At 31.6% G+C, this 14,061-nt stretch overlaps 3 protein-coding genes across 3 annotated transcripts; 2 read left to right on the plus strand and 1 right to left on the minus strand.

The window, feature by feature from the left end:
* Positions 1–8,043: 8,043 nt before the first annotated feature.
* ColSpa_00111 (origin recognition complex subunit 1) lies at positions 8,044–10,459 on the plus strand (the record flags this gene model as incomplete). The annotated part of the gene is made up of 4 exons (XM_049266323.1): positions 8,044–8,460; positions 8,511–8,909; positions 9,089–9,650; positions 9,717–10,459. 4 exons carry the CDS (start codon positions 8,044–8,046, stop codon positions 10,457–10,459), a joined length of 2,121 nt encoding a protein of 706 aa, XP_049122280.1.
* A 111-nt stretch (positions 10,460–10,570) lies between these two features.
* On the minus strand, positions 10,571–12,025 carry ColSpa_00112 (pre-mRNA-splicing factor prp46; the record flags this gene model as incomplete). The annotated part of the gene is made up of 1 exon (XM_049266324.1): positions 10,571–12,025. One exon carries the CDS (start codon positions 12,023–12,025, stop codon positions 10,571–10,573), a length of 1,455 nt encoding a protein of 484 aa, XP_049122281.1.
* Positions 12,026–12,802: 777 nt separating this feature from the next.
* Positions 12,803–13,965, plus strand: ColSpa_00113 (ankyrin repeat-containing protein; the record flags this gene model as incomplete). Its single annotated transcript, XM_049266325.1, has 6 exons — positions 12,803–12,857; positions 12,998–13,122; positions 13,201–13,303; positions 13,484–13,684; positions 13,752–13,846; positions 13,915–13,965. 6 exons carry the CDS (start codon positions 12,803–12,805, stop codon positions 13,963–13,965), a joined length of 630 nt encoding a protein of 209 aa, XP_049122282.1.
* Between the last annotated feature and the right edge of the window lie 96 nt (positions 13,966–14,061).

Consider the following 14,061-nt stretch of genomic DNA (forward strand, 5'->3'; position numbering starts at 1 on the left):
TTCTACACCTTTCCTCTTTCTCTTAGCTTTACTTTATATATAATAATAAGTTTTAGTTTAAATAAAAGCTATAACGTACCTGCATAGTGAGTTACGGATCATAGCAAGTCGCGCACATCTACTTCCTTTCTACCTCTTTGACCTTTATATATCTTTCCCTCTATATACAAACATATAATCTACCTTAATTAAAAGTCATATTATTTTTGCTATTTAGGCTCTCAAAAAAGACCTAAAAATGCCTATATAAAGAGCTACTTTTACCTTTAAGGTCTCTAAATTAACCCTTTATAACTAATACATAGAACATATTATATAAGCTAAAATATAACTAAAATTAATAAAGATAACTATAATAAAAAAAAAGTAATTTTTAAATAAGTTATTAATTTAATTAATTAAAAGTTTTTTTTATAATAAGAAAATATATAAGAAATAGCTAATTAACTTCTAAATGCGTATAATAAGACGTATATAGGACCTTAATAAGTAAAGAACTTTATATAATATATCTTTTAATTAAAAATATAATTTTATAATTAAATTAACTATTAAAAGGCCTTAGCTAAGGATCTTATAATTATATAAAGCTAATTTATATTTATATAAAATATAATTATAAAGTATAAAATACTTAATAATAATATTTATAATTTTAATAAGACTAGGTTCTTAATAAGAATATTATTATATATAAAGGTTATTATAACGTCTAACTATAAAAGAAGACTTTATATAAAGTAGCTTAGTAATTAGAAATAAGTTTCTATTATTTAAGGTATATATATAAATAGCTAAGTAATACCTTTATATATTATTATAAAAGGCAAATATTACCTCTTCTTTTAATATATTAATAGCTAATTCTTAGTTATATAATATATTTATTTAAGCAAAAATAAATAAATAATAAATAATATTAGCTTAAATTAACTAAAGTACTTTAATTAGTATATAAAGTCTTATATTAAAGGTTCTTATTACTTCTTAATCCTTAATAATTATAATAGCTATAAATTAACTAATTTTAATAAATACTATAAAAAATAGAATATTATTACTTTATATATATTTCCCTATTTATTAAATAAACTTTAGCCTTTTAATATTAAATGCTTTAGTTTATTAAAGTACTTATATAATAAAAAAATTAAAAAAATAATATAAATATAAATTTTATATATTATTAAAAATAACTTTTTTTTTACCTTTAAAGTAGTATTTTTTGCTTTAATAAGTAAAAATAATATATAAGCTAATTTTAAATAAATAAATCTTATACCTTTTAACCTTAAAGTAGTTCTTTTTTACTTAGATTTTAAACTAAAAACGCTAACACTATTAAACTTATAGCTAAGTAGCTAAGGCTCTTAAGACATAAAAACACTAACTATAATACTAAAAGGTATATAAAGTACTTTTTCTTTTAAAAAAAAGATCTAAATATATTAAGGTAACTTACTAATACTAATATATAAAGTAATTAACTTCTAGGCTAAAAGTATTAGTAAATTAACTTATAAGTTTATTATTATTAAAGCTAAGAACTATAAGCTTTATATAAAAATAAAAATATTAAATAAACGCTAAAGAACAAAAAAGACTAAATTATATCTTAAAGAGTTACTTAATACTATTAAAATAAAAGTATTATAAGTAAAAAAAAGTAATATTAATATTAGAGGATAAAATAACCTTTAGAAAAAAGGTTGTATAGAAGGTACTGAACTATGCGTGTAATAATATAGTAATTGCAGAAAGTCTAGATATAATATATAAACTTATGAAGTAGTTTAGGATAATAATAAGAAAGAGAGTAATAAGTAGTTTTAATTAATTTTATACGTTATAGTTTAATTAACTTATAAAAAGGTTAGAAGAGTAGGAAGAGTATATAACTCACTATGATCTACAACTCACTATGTAAGTACATTATTCTTTTTATACTCTAAGCTATTAAAAAAGACCTAAAATTATTTATATAAAAGGCTATTTTTATTTATAATATCCTTAGAATAATACTTTATGATTAATACGTTAAACAACTATTATAATAAGAAATATAATTAAAATTAATAAAGATAACTAAGCTAAAAGAAATAATAATTCTTAAATAAGTTATTAACTTAATTAATTAAGGATTTTTATTATAACTTAATAATATATAAGATATAGCTAATTACCTTTTTAATAAACGTAATATAATATATATTAGACCTTAATAAGTAAAGAACTTTATATAATATTAATTATAACTAAAGATACGTTTTTAATATAAAATTAACTATTAAAGGGTATTAGCTAAAGATTTTATAATTATATAGGCTTAGTTTATTTTTATATAAAATATAGTTATAAAGTATAGAATTTATAATAATAATATTTATAATTTTAATAAAATAAGCTTTTTAATAAGAATACTATTATATATAAAAGTTATTATAACTTTTAATTATAAGAGAAGGCTTTATATAAAGTAGCTTAGTAATTATAAATAAGTTTCTATTATTTAAAGTATATATATAAATAACTAAGTATTACTTTTATATATTATTATTAAAAGTAAATATTACTTTTTTTTTTAATATACTAATAATTAAATTTTATTTTAATAGTATATATATTTTAGTAGAAATAAATAAACTATAAATAAAATTAGCTTAACTAAATTAACTATAATATTTTAAAAAGTATATAAAGTTTTATATAAAAAGTATTAAGTAGCTTTTAATTCTTAATAGCTATAATAGCTATAAGTTTACTAAGTTTAATAATTACTATAAAAAATATAATATTATTATTTTTTTTATATATCTTTTTATTTATTATATAAGCTTTAATTTCTTAATATTAGCTATTTTAGTTTATTAAAAGTATTATATAATAAAAGAATTAAAAAAATAATATAAATATAAATTATATATATTACTAAAAATAACTTTATTTTTATTTTTAAAGTAGCCTTTTTAATTTTAATAAATAAAGAAAATATATAAGCTAGTTTTAAATAAACTAGCTTTATACCTTTTAACTTAAAAGTAGTTATTTTTTATTTAGATTTTAAGCTAAAGACGCTAATATTATTTAACTTATACCTAAGTAGCTAAGGCTCTTAAGACCTAAAGATATTAATTATAGTATATAATATTATATAAAGCTTTATATTACTTAAAAAAAAATTTATAGTTATTAATATAATTTATTAATATATTTATATAAAGTAATTAACTTATAAGCTAAAGGTATTATTAAGTTAATATATTAATTAGCTTTTTTTAAGGCTAAGAACTATAGGTTTTATACAGTAAATAAGGTATTAAGTAAACACTAAAAGGCTAAAAAACCCTAATTATATTTTAAAGGGTTACTTAATATAGCTAAAGCTAAAGTAATTTAAATAAAAAAGAAGGTTATTAATGCTAAAAGTAAAAATATATGTTAAGAGGAGGCTTATATAAAGGGAAGTAAATTATATAGTTAATAATATAGTAATTATAGAAAGACTAGATATAATATATAAATATAATAAGTAGTATAAGAGACCTCTAAAGAAAAAAATAATAAGTAGTTTTAATCGATTTTATATAATACTACTTAATTAACTTATATAAATAGCTGGAGGGTAGGTGGAAGTAGGTGACTTACTATGATAAGCGACTTACTATGTATGTATATTAATATTTATAGTAGTTTTTAACTGAGGAAATAGTTATTTTTTCGTTAAAGGTAGTTTTAATATAATTTATAAGTTTTTATAGGTTCAAAAAGTCTTTTATAAGTTATTTTATTTAATTAATAAATATATTAATAAGATTATAAATAATTACTTTTTTACTTATAGTAATAAATTCTTAAAAATAGTTTTACTTAATTTTAACTTTTTGATTTTTTATTAATCTTTTTTAAAAAATATTATTATTTTTTAGTTTATATTGATTAGTTAATAGTTATTTTAGTTTAATTTTTAATAAAAAGAAAATTATTTTATATTTAAATAATAAAATAAAACTAATATTTTAATTCCTTTATATTTTTAATAAGTATAAGCTATAATTAAAAATAGTAATAAGTAGTTAATAACCTATAATAGAATTTTTTTTTTTATATAAGTTAAAATAAAAGTAACTTTATTTTAAACTATTTATATAATTAATTTAAACTAATGCTTTAGAGTAAAAGCTAACTATAACGTTTCTAGTACTTTCTATTATATATTAATAAAAAGATCTCTTAGTATATATTTATATAGGGATTTTAATTTTATTATATAAATATATTTTAATAATGTTTTTTAAATTAAGTATATTTATATTATTAAAAATATTAAATTCATAGCCTATAAGAATTCTAATAAATAGTTTTTTTATTATTTACTTTTAAAGGTATAATATAGCTTTTTTATTTTGCTTATAGATTCTTTTAAAGTATTTTATAGTAAATTTAGCTTATTTTAGAGTTAAGGATTTTTTATTTCTTAGAAGTAAATTTAATAGTTAGTATTTAAGGTATAATTTAGAATTTAATTTAAAAGATCTTTTTATATTAAATATTTATTTACTTTAATATTTATATAAGCTTTAGTAGTTATAGTAGAGTTTTTACTAATACTTATATAAATATATATATAAGTATAACTATAAAAAATATAATATTAATTAAAACTAGCTTATAATAAGCTTTTTGTTTACTTATTATTTAGAGGCTTAATAATTATATTTTAATATAAAACAAGATATTTTTTTAGGCCTTTTGTTTTTTAAGTAATAAAAAGTTATAAGTAAAATAAGCTATAAATAAAAAATATTTATTTATATATTTTAGTATTTATTAATAAAATTTATTAATAGCTAGATTTAAGTAAAAGTTTACTAACTCTAAAAAAGTTATTATTTTATTTAAAGTATTTAAACTACTTAACTATTTTACAATTAAATTTTTATATAAAATAAGTTAACTATTATAAAACTTAAGTTTTATATATATAAATAAGTTTTTAAATTAAAAGTACTATTCTTTTTTTAAATATTTATATTTATATAATTGGTTTTAAAATTTATACTTATTTTTAATATATATTAATATATTAGCTATATTAATTAAAAATCTTATATTAGGTTATTAAAATTAAGGTTTTAATATTAATTAAAAAAAGTTTTTTTTAAAATACTTTTTATATTATTTAATTCTCTTTTTAGTTAGTTTTTTATAGTATTAATATAATTTAGTTTTTAATAGTTAAAATTTTTTTTTTTTGTTATTTTAGTATTATTTAATTTTATATTTAAAATAGTTTAAACTTTTTAATAGTTTCTTTTATTACAAAAGTTAACTTTTAACTAAGTGTAATTAATTTTAATAATATTTTTGTTTTAATTAAATATTTTTAGCTATTATATTTTATATTATATCTCTAATCTTTTTAATAAGAAATTAAATATTAGAGCTAATATATTTAATAAATATCTTTATTTAGTTATAATAGACTAGTAATAGGATTTAAGTTTATTTTATTATATATTAATAAAAGATATTTATTTTTTAGTTCTTTAATAGCTTTAGTTAGCTATTTAACTTAGGCTATAAAGTAGTAAATATTTATATAATCTTTAATATTCTCTAAAGTATAATAAAGGTTTTTAAGTTTTTGTTTTATTATTTTTTATAAAATCTTAAATTATTTTATAAATAAGTTTACTTATAAATCTAATTTATTATTTAAGTCTTATAATTCTTTTTAGTTATTTTTATTTAAATCTTTAATATATTTTTTATTAGCTATTCTTTTTAAATAAATATATATGTTTAAAGGTATAGCTTTTATATAAGTAGTAAATATATAAGTATATCTATAAAATAAATTAATAAATTAATAAATATTAATTTATATTATTTTTATTTTTTCTAAATAGTTATTTTTATTATCCTTAAAAGATTTTAATAAATTAAACTATTTAAAAAAATTTTTTTAAATTAAAAGCTTAATTAGTATTTATATATTTTAGAATTAATTAGCTTTTTTAATTTATTTAGTTTAAATAAGTAATTAAAAATTTAATTTAATAGATTTAATAGATTTTTATTTTAGTTTTTATTAAAATTTTTTTTTAAAAATTAAAAACTTTTTATTTTTTATTTATAGTATAATCACTTTTTATATAAAAGTTACTAATATATAAACCTTTTTTATTTTATTACTTTTAGTAAACTATTATTAAAGAAATTTATTTTAAGGTAAAGATTATAGCTTTTTATTAGTTTTTTTATAAAAGAATAAACTTTTTAGTTTTAATTTTTTTAAAATAAACTTTTTTAATAAAATTTATAGAAATAAAATTAAATTATTTAATAATAATAGAACTATTTAAAAGAATAAAGTTTTTATTTTAAAGTCTTTATTTATTAATCTTTTATAAAAAATATTTTTTTTAAAGAATATTAATAAAAGATTCTTAGTATACTAAAAATAAAAATAAAACTAAAGTTATTTTTGTAATTAATAAATATTATAATAGATTCTATAAGTATATTTATATTTTATTTAAGTATTTAGATTTAGTTATAAACTAAGTTTAAATAGCCTTTTTAAATCTTTAAAAATAAATTACTTAAGTTAATAAATATATTATTAATAAAAAAATGTTAATATTAAGTTTATTATAATTATTAAGTAATTTAAAAAAAATTATATTTAATTAATAAAAGTATTTATTTATATACTTTTAAATAATATAAATATATAATTATTAGTTAAGCTATTTAATATAAATTTATTAATAATAGAATTTAATTTAAAGTTAATAGTAATAATAATAATATAAATATATTTATTTATAATTTAATAATAATAAGTATTTTATTTAATTTAATATAAATATTAAAACTAATAAAATTTAAAAAAAAGCTTAAACTTTTATTTTATTAATTTTATTTTATTAACTTAAATATTATAAAAATAATTATTTTTAAATAAAAAATAATTATATTATTATTTATTATTTTATAATATAAATAAAATAAATATAAAAAATAATAATTTTTATTTTATTTAATTAATTAAAAATTAATAATAAAATACTAAAAGGTTTTTATTTAAAGCTATTTAAAGTATAAAGAAATTACTAAGAATCTAATAAGGATTTCTTAGTAGATTCTTTATAGTTATAAAAGTAGGTTTTACTAGGAATTTATAGTAAATTCTTAGCGGATACACTGCTACTGCGTAGGTAGACCTGCTGCCACAGCGTGGTGGATCCACTGTGATTTCCTGGGGATTTCCTGAGGCCGTCTCTACCCGTGCAGGGAAACCTTTCTTCGTGGATTCACTGCCTCTGCTTGCGACTATTGCGTAACATTAAGGGTAGAATTCTTAAAGTATTATTTCCTATAGTTTAACGCTTATTAAACACTAAAACAAAAATCTTGTTATATTTTTAGCTTAAAATAGATATTTAATAAATAGTTAAAAATTAAGGGTTTTTATATATAATAAGAAGGTAAGCGACTCACTCTGACAGGCGACTCACTATGTATATACGTTAGTTATATTTTACATTATAATTTAACTCTTATAAAAATCTAAGTGTTAAGTTACAGCTATTTTAAAGAAAAATTTAAATTCTTAGAAATAGTTAAGAAAGTACTTTTTAAGGTATAATAAGTAAATACGCTACTTACTATAATATACCGCTTACTATATATAGTTATACGCTATAACTAAATATAATAATAAACATAACCTTAATATAACGGTCTTGTTTTATCTTATTAGAATATACCTTTTTTAACTACTACCTAGTTGTATAAAGTAGCGTTCCTTTATACCTAAGAAGATAAGCGGAACTACGTACACGTGACTTCCTGTGCTCTTTCGCGTTTTTCTCCTTCTTCAGAGCTTCACGACGCGCTTCGTCGCGTCGATTCTATACTCACACCGTCAGTAGCGACCTAGGTGTAGCGAACTCTTGACACCAACCACCATTAGTTCTGTAACCTCTGAGAGTTTTGCGATACTTCTTCGCATTCGATAGTCGATCACGGGCTTCTATGGCCCCTCCCATTCCATTAGCCGCCCGTCAGGGTAGCCGTCAAACTGCGCCATTCACAGGTGTTGCACGAGACGATTCGGACGACGAGCTCGGTGTCGACGATCTCCCTTGGGAATGGATACACGACTCCACAGATCTCGGGCTCCCGGAGCACACTGGTAACGATGCTTCCAATAGCCGGAAGCGCAAAAGGACGAGTGTCGTGGCGCGTATTGTGGGCGCCCAGATGGGTAACTTCGTGTGTCACATCGGCGACTGTGTTCTTTTGAAGGCCGAAGGGTCGAAAGAAGCCTGGGTTGCCATTATTTGCGACTTTTTGGAGGAGGATGACGGCGAAAAGGCAGCAAGTTTCATGTGGTTTTCGACGGAGAAGGAAATCCGTAACAAGGAAAGGAAACGGTCGGATGCCTTGCCTGTATGTCGCTTCAACGCAAGACCACCTACGTCGACGCTTACCATCTGTAGAATGAACTATATATATCGCCCTCGTGGGACGTAAACCCGCTCGCCGCCATCAATGGCAAGGCTGTTGTCTTATCGCATCAAGAATTCATCTCACAATACCCGTCAGGGAAGGTCCCACGATCCTCGGCCGACTACGAAAAGACGTTCATTTGTCGCCGTGCCTGTAACACAAGAACAGCGACGTACTCGGACGAGTTCGTATGGGAAAACATATACGATGCCAGCGAGCAGGGCGTTTACGACCTGATTGAATATGTGAAATCGCACACAAAGTCGAGCAGAAGACGCCAATCAGCAAGAGATTCCACACCAGAGCAGCCATACACTGCCTCGGATGCAGTCCGGGGCGTTGTAACTCCTAAACGGGTAGCCAGATCCGTTGATTCTACACCTAAGGGGGTAAATCGGACAGTGACTACTCCTTTGTCTCGGAAACGGTATGCATCACTCGGTTGCCTCCCTGGCCGATTGTGACTTTCTGGCTGACCCTGATTGTTTTTCCTTCTAGAATTCTGGTCAAGAAAACACTCGAGTTCACGCCCTTGGGCACCAGAAAGCTGTCTCTGACCCGCCTACAGTCGTCACCTTTTCAGCTGGCCCGGTCTCAATTACATGTTGCCTCTGTACCAACAAGTTTGCCCTGCAGGGAGAGCGAGTTCAGCCTGGTATATTCGCATTTGGAGGCAGCCATCGCAGACGGTATGGGAAGCTGCATCTATATTGCTGGAACCCCTGGGACTGGGAAGACAGCAACGGTTCGGGAAGTCATATCTCGGCTGGATGACTGTGTGAGGGCTGATGAACTCGACGACTTCATCTTTGTGGAGATCAATGGCATGAAGATCACCGACCCTCACCAGTCGTACAGCCTCTTATGGGAGGCTCTCAAGGGGGAACGCGTCAGTCCCACGCAAGCCATAGACCTTCTGGAGAGGGAGTTCAATAACCCCAGTCCTCGCCGCACGCCATGTGTGGTTTTGATGGACGAGTTGGACCAGCTGGTGACTAAAAATCAGAGCGTCATGTATAACTTTTTCAACTGGCCGGGCTTACGACACAGCAGACTCATTGTTTTGGCTGTGGCAAATACCATGGATCTCCCCGAGAGGACTCTCAGCAACAAGATTAGCAGTCGTATAGGTCAGTCAGTCCAGTGTTGAACGTTGGTGTAGGGTCTGCGTCCAGGGGGCTAAGTTGAAATCACAGGTTTGACGAGAATTACCTTTCCCGGCTACAACCACGAGCAACTTATGAGAATCATACAGTCCAGGCTCGAGGGAGTGCCTGGAAACGTTGTCGAGCCAGATGCCATTCAATTCGCTAGCCGAAAGGTGGCTGCGGTAAGCGGTGACGCCAGGAGAGCGTTGGACATTTGCAGGCGAGCTGTAGAGCTCGCCGAGGCCGACAGTCGCGCAGAAACTTCAGCAACTGGGCAGAAGGGACAGCGATCTGCTGCGAGCAATGGCAAGGCACTCAGAGGGCCGGTCATGGTCACAATAGCAACAATCAAGAGAGCGATCAACGAGGCAACCACCAACCCCACACAGCAGTACTTGCGATCTTTGGCATTTGGGCCCAAGCTACTTCTTAGCTCCCTCTTGGTCAAAATGCAAAGGAACGGTACTATCGAGACGACATTTGGGGATGTTATGGACGAACTATATCGTATCATGAAGCTTGATACAGGAGCTCTGGACTCTAACGTCATCTCGGCCCTGACAACTGGACCACCAGGAGTCGACGCAGGCTTAGTCAAGGAGGGTACGCGGGTAGCTGAGGCTCTGGCGCTCCGGCGGGCGGCGATTGAGCTGGTGGGCGCAGGTATAATTGTCTTGGAAGCACAAAAAGCGGAGAGGCCAAGTAAGATGCGCCTGGCTGTGGGAGATGAGGAGATCAAAATGGCATTTCGGGACGATGGAGAGGTCAAGGCCTTAGGTCTATTTTTTTAGAGTCACTATGATACGATCGCATATGGTAGGTAGACTCACATGTCGGGTATCTATTAGTATGACTATGTTTGTCTTGCTACTGTTGTTCTTCATTATGTCCTACGCTGAGAGCTAGTATTTGCGTCGCGCCAGTGTCGGCTGCCAAACAACTGGGTGCGATTCCGGTGTCGCCTTCTCATCCTGCTTCCAAATCTTGATCGTCTTATCAGCCTCCCCACATATCAGACGCAACCCAGAGCGATCAAAGGTCGAGCTCATGATGCCTGCCTCGGCGTCCAAGGATCCTGGTTGTGCCGTGGTGTCGAGGGCTTGGAAGCGGTGGCCTGTCTTCCAGTCCCAGAAACTCATAGAGCCGTTGTCGCCGCCCGAGAAGAGTACGTTCTCCTGGTTGACACTCAGGGTGTTAATGATCGCGTTGTGCCCGTCAAAATTTTGCATGAAAGCTCCCTCGGGGCATTTCCACTGCTTGATACTGCCGGTGCTACCCGAGGCAAATGTGAACTCTTGGGGATGAGTCGCCAGCGCCCTAACTCCCTTTTTGTGATGCGTCAATACGCCCATCGTTTTCCCAGCAGCCAAGTCCCACAGTCTCACTGTTGCGTCCAACGAGCCAGTGATGACCTGAGGATCTGCCTCCTGACACTTGACGTCTGACACGGTCCCGGTGTGCCCGGACAAGACATGGATGTTGCTTCTCGTTCGCATGTCCCAAACTCTAGCAACGCCATCTCGACCACCAGTAACCAGTACGTCAAGAGTCGGATGGAGGGCGAGAGTGTAGACACCACTGAGATGCCCATGGTAATGGCGGATGACCTTGTTCGTCTCGAGATCCCAACATTTTACCATCTTGTCCTCGCCGCAAGAGAACAGATAGGGATGGCGCGGACTGACAGCAAGGCCGCGGACTGTTGATATATGTCCAGTCAAGGTAAGGCGTAAGGAGCCTGTAGCGAGGTCCCATATCTTGATGGTCCTGTCTCCAGCACCGCTGGCAAACCACTTGTTTCCAGGCTCGACCGCCAAGCTTCGCACCCAACCCAGGTGGCCGGAAATGACCCTCATCAATTTCCATGGGGGATGCCACTCAGGTCTGGAGCCGTGCGGTGTTGAAGTGCCTGCCTGGGTAAGGCTTGTTGAGTCGGATGAAGTGCGCTGGGAGCCGTCTTCAATCGGAGCCACTTGCCCATCTTTGAGAGTAGACGCGGGACCGTTGGAGCTCTCGAGGAGCTTTTGGATGGGTCGCTGTCGAACAAGCGCCTTTTCCGCGTTGGGCTGCGCCTTGATTCTCCGAGTTTTGGTAGGTACTGGTTGTTTGGCTGCGAGTGAAGGCGGAAGCTGCTGGACATCGACGTACTCAAGTCTGAAGCGACGTTCAGCGGCCGCCTTGTCGATAGGTTTCTCTAAGGCGAGATCGCCAAGTTCGGTTCGTTGTCTTTTCCTCGTGGATACACTGGGCGAATCAGAGTAAATGGATTTGGTTGTCTTCTGGTTGCCATTAATGAGCGTCCCCAAGAGGGAGGTGTCAGCTGATGGACCAGCCGAGTCGGACATGGCGACGTCCATTGCAACGGAGGTTCAACCTAGACTTGACCAAAATCGATTGGAAACAGCTAAACAATCGGCGCCTCTTCGAAAGATCGCCCCTCGTTGTTCACAGAGACCTGGTGTGCTGATGTGGTTGATGGAGATGCGGCTGGCTGTAATGGTTTCTACAGTAGACAGCCTTACGCGCAAAACCTCGACTTGAAAATAGGCGATCTCTAGACTTTCCATTCGAGGTACGTACCTCGAAGAAGAGCTGCACAGACCAAGTCCCCTTGACTGGGGACCAAGCGCCATAGCATCAAGCTACCTAATGTTGTCGAACGCAGTATGTACACAGTGTGAAATGCAAATGGGAAGGGCACCATGTATGGCTAGAGAAACGTACCTCGTGTTAAGGTTCATTTATTACCTTATCCAGCACCTAAGCTTCTCACACTTGAGACCCCATCTCTTAATACTCGCGCTTTTACATCAACGCAAGTAGCAACATAGATCGTTGTTATTTTTCGTCACTCCGTTGTCCATCTCGTCCCTTTGGCCACCCTTTGTCTGTATAGTTTACGCACCAGTGTTCTTACTACTCATTCCCGCCCTCACCCTTCTTCTCACCCCTGAGCTTTGGCTTACTTTGAACTACACCCCACCAACGACAGCCTCGACCAGGTCAGAGCCGCCACTGTACCTATTGCCCGTCTTCAGTGCCCTGTTGCATCTTTGTCCAGAACACGAAGCGCATAGATTTTCTCCTGTGATATTCGTATTATCTGCATCGGGATAAGAGAACACCAAGACGTAATGGACGAGTACCAGGATCGGTTCCCCCTCCACGCCGCCGCTCGAGAGGGAAGAGGTAAATCGCCAGACTCTCAAAAATGCATCTATTTCAACTCACAACCGTACAGTCTCGGTGGCAGAGACCATTCTCAAGGTAATTCGAACATGGATGCTTCTCTGGAACACTCTCCTGTGCTAATGGTGTGCTTTAGACAGAGCCCAAGCTTGCCACTCGAGAGGATGATGATGACAGGCTGCCGATTCACTGGGCTGCGTCATCCAACTGCGTTGACATAGTCATTCTGCTTGCGCAGTACCGCAGCTTCGACCCGGACGTCCAAGTAAGCCAACTCGCCGTATTGTTTCCTGGCTTGGCCAAATTGGCAACTTGCATACTAACCACGACCGTTGGTGCATAGGATGGCAGCGGCTGGACGCCACTTATGATTGCTGCAAGCCTCAAGGACGGTGAGGCCCTTGTTAAATTGCTGCTTCAGAAGGGAGCCGATGTCAACTTGAAGAGTAAGACACTAACCACTTGTCTCCTTGTCGTGTATTGTCATTGAATATTCTAACATCCAAATGGCCTAGACCATAACGGACAGGTCAGTAAAGCCACACTTACACCAAGGCTATGTATCGTCGTTCTAAAGCTGGCGGCCTAGAATGTCCTTCACTTCGTGGCTTCAAAAAACAATCTAGATGTCGCAAGGACGCTTATCAGTCACGACCCTCCCGTGTCTACCAGGGTCCGTGATAAACGCGGCCAATATCCCATCCACAGAGCTGCGGCCATAGGCTCAGTTCCCATGGTGATACTTCTGATCAAGAATAAGAGCCCCATTAATGCTACCGATGCTGCAGGCTACACGGCACTGCACCATGCCATTGCTGAAGGTCATGGTATGTGCTATACAGAACGCAGGTATCGTTTGTACATGACGCACTGACTGCTTACACATTTGACCAGGTGATGCAGCAATGGCACTGCTTAAAGCTGGAGCAGAGTTCAACAAGAAGGACAATGACGGATGTCTAGCCTTAGACCTAGCTCCAGACAAAGAGGTCCGTGAATATACCAGTCTCCGCCACGCTGAATATCGAGAAAGACGACACTAACAAATGGTGTGTAGGTTCGCCGCTACATCGAGCGTACCGCCGAGGAGGAGGGCATAGATCTGTGAAACAGCCAGATCGCAAGCTGTGGTAATTGGATTATGCCTTCTGGTCTTGGCTGGATTTGGGGGCGGGGCTTCTTCACAATGGGACTGGGAGTTTGT

This window comes from Colletotrichum spaethianum (genome assembly GCF_022836535.1).
Source record: "Colletotrichum spaethianum MAFF 239500 DNA, contig01, whole genome shotgun sequence".
NCBI classification, from domain to species: Eukaryota; Fungi; Ascomycota; class Sordariomycetes; order Glomerellales; family Glomerellaceae; genus Colletotrichum; species Colletotrichum spaethianum.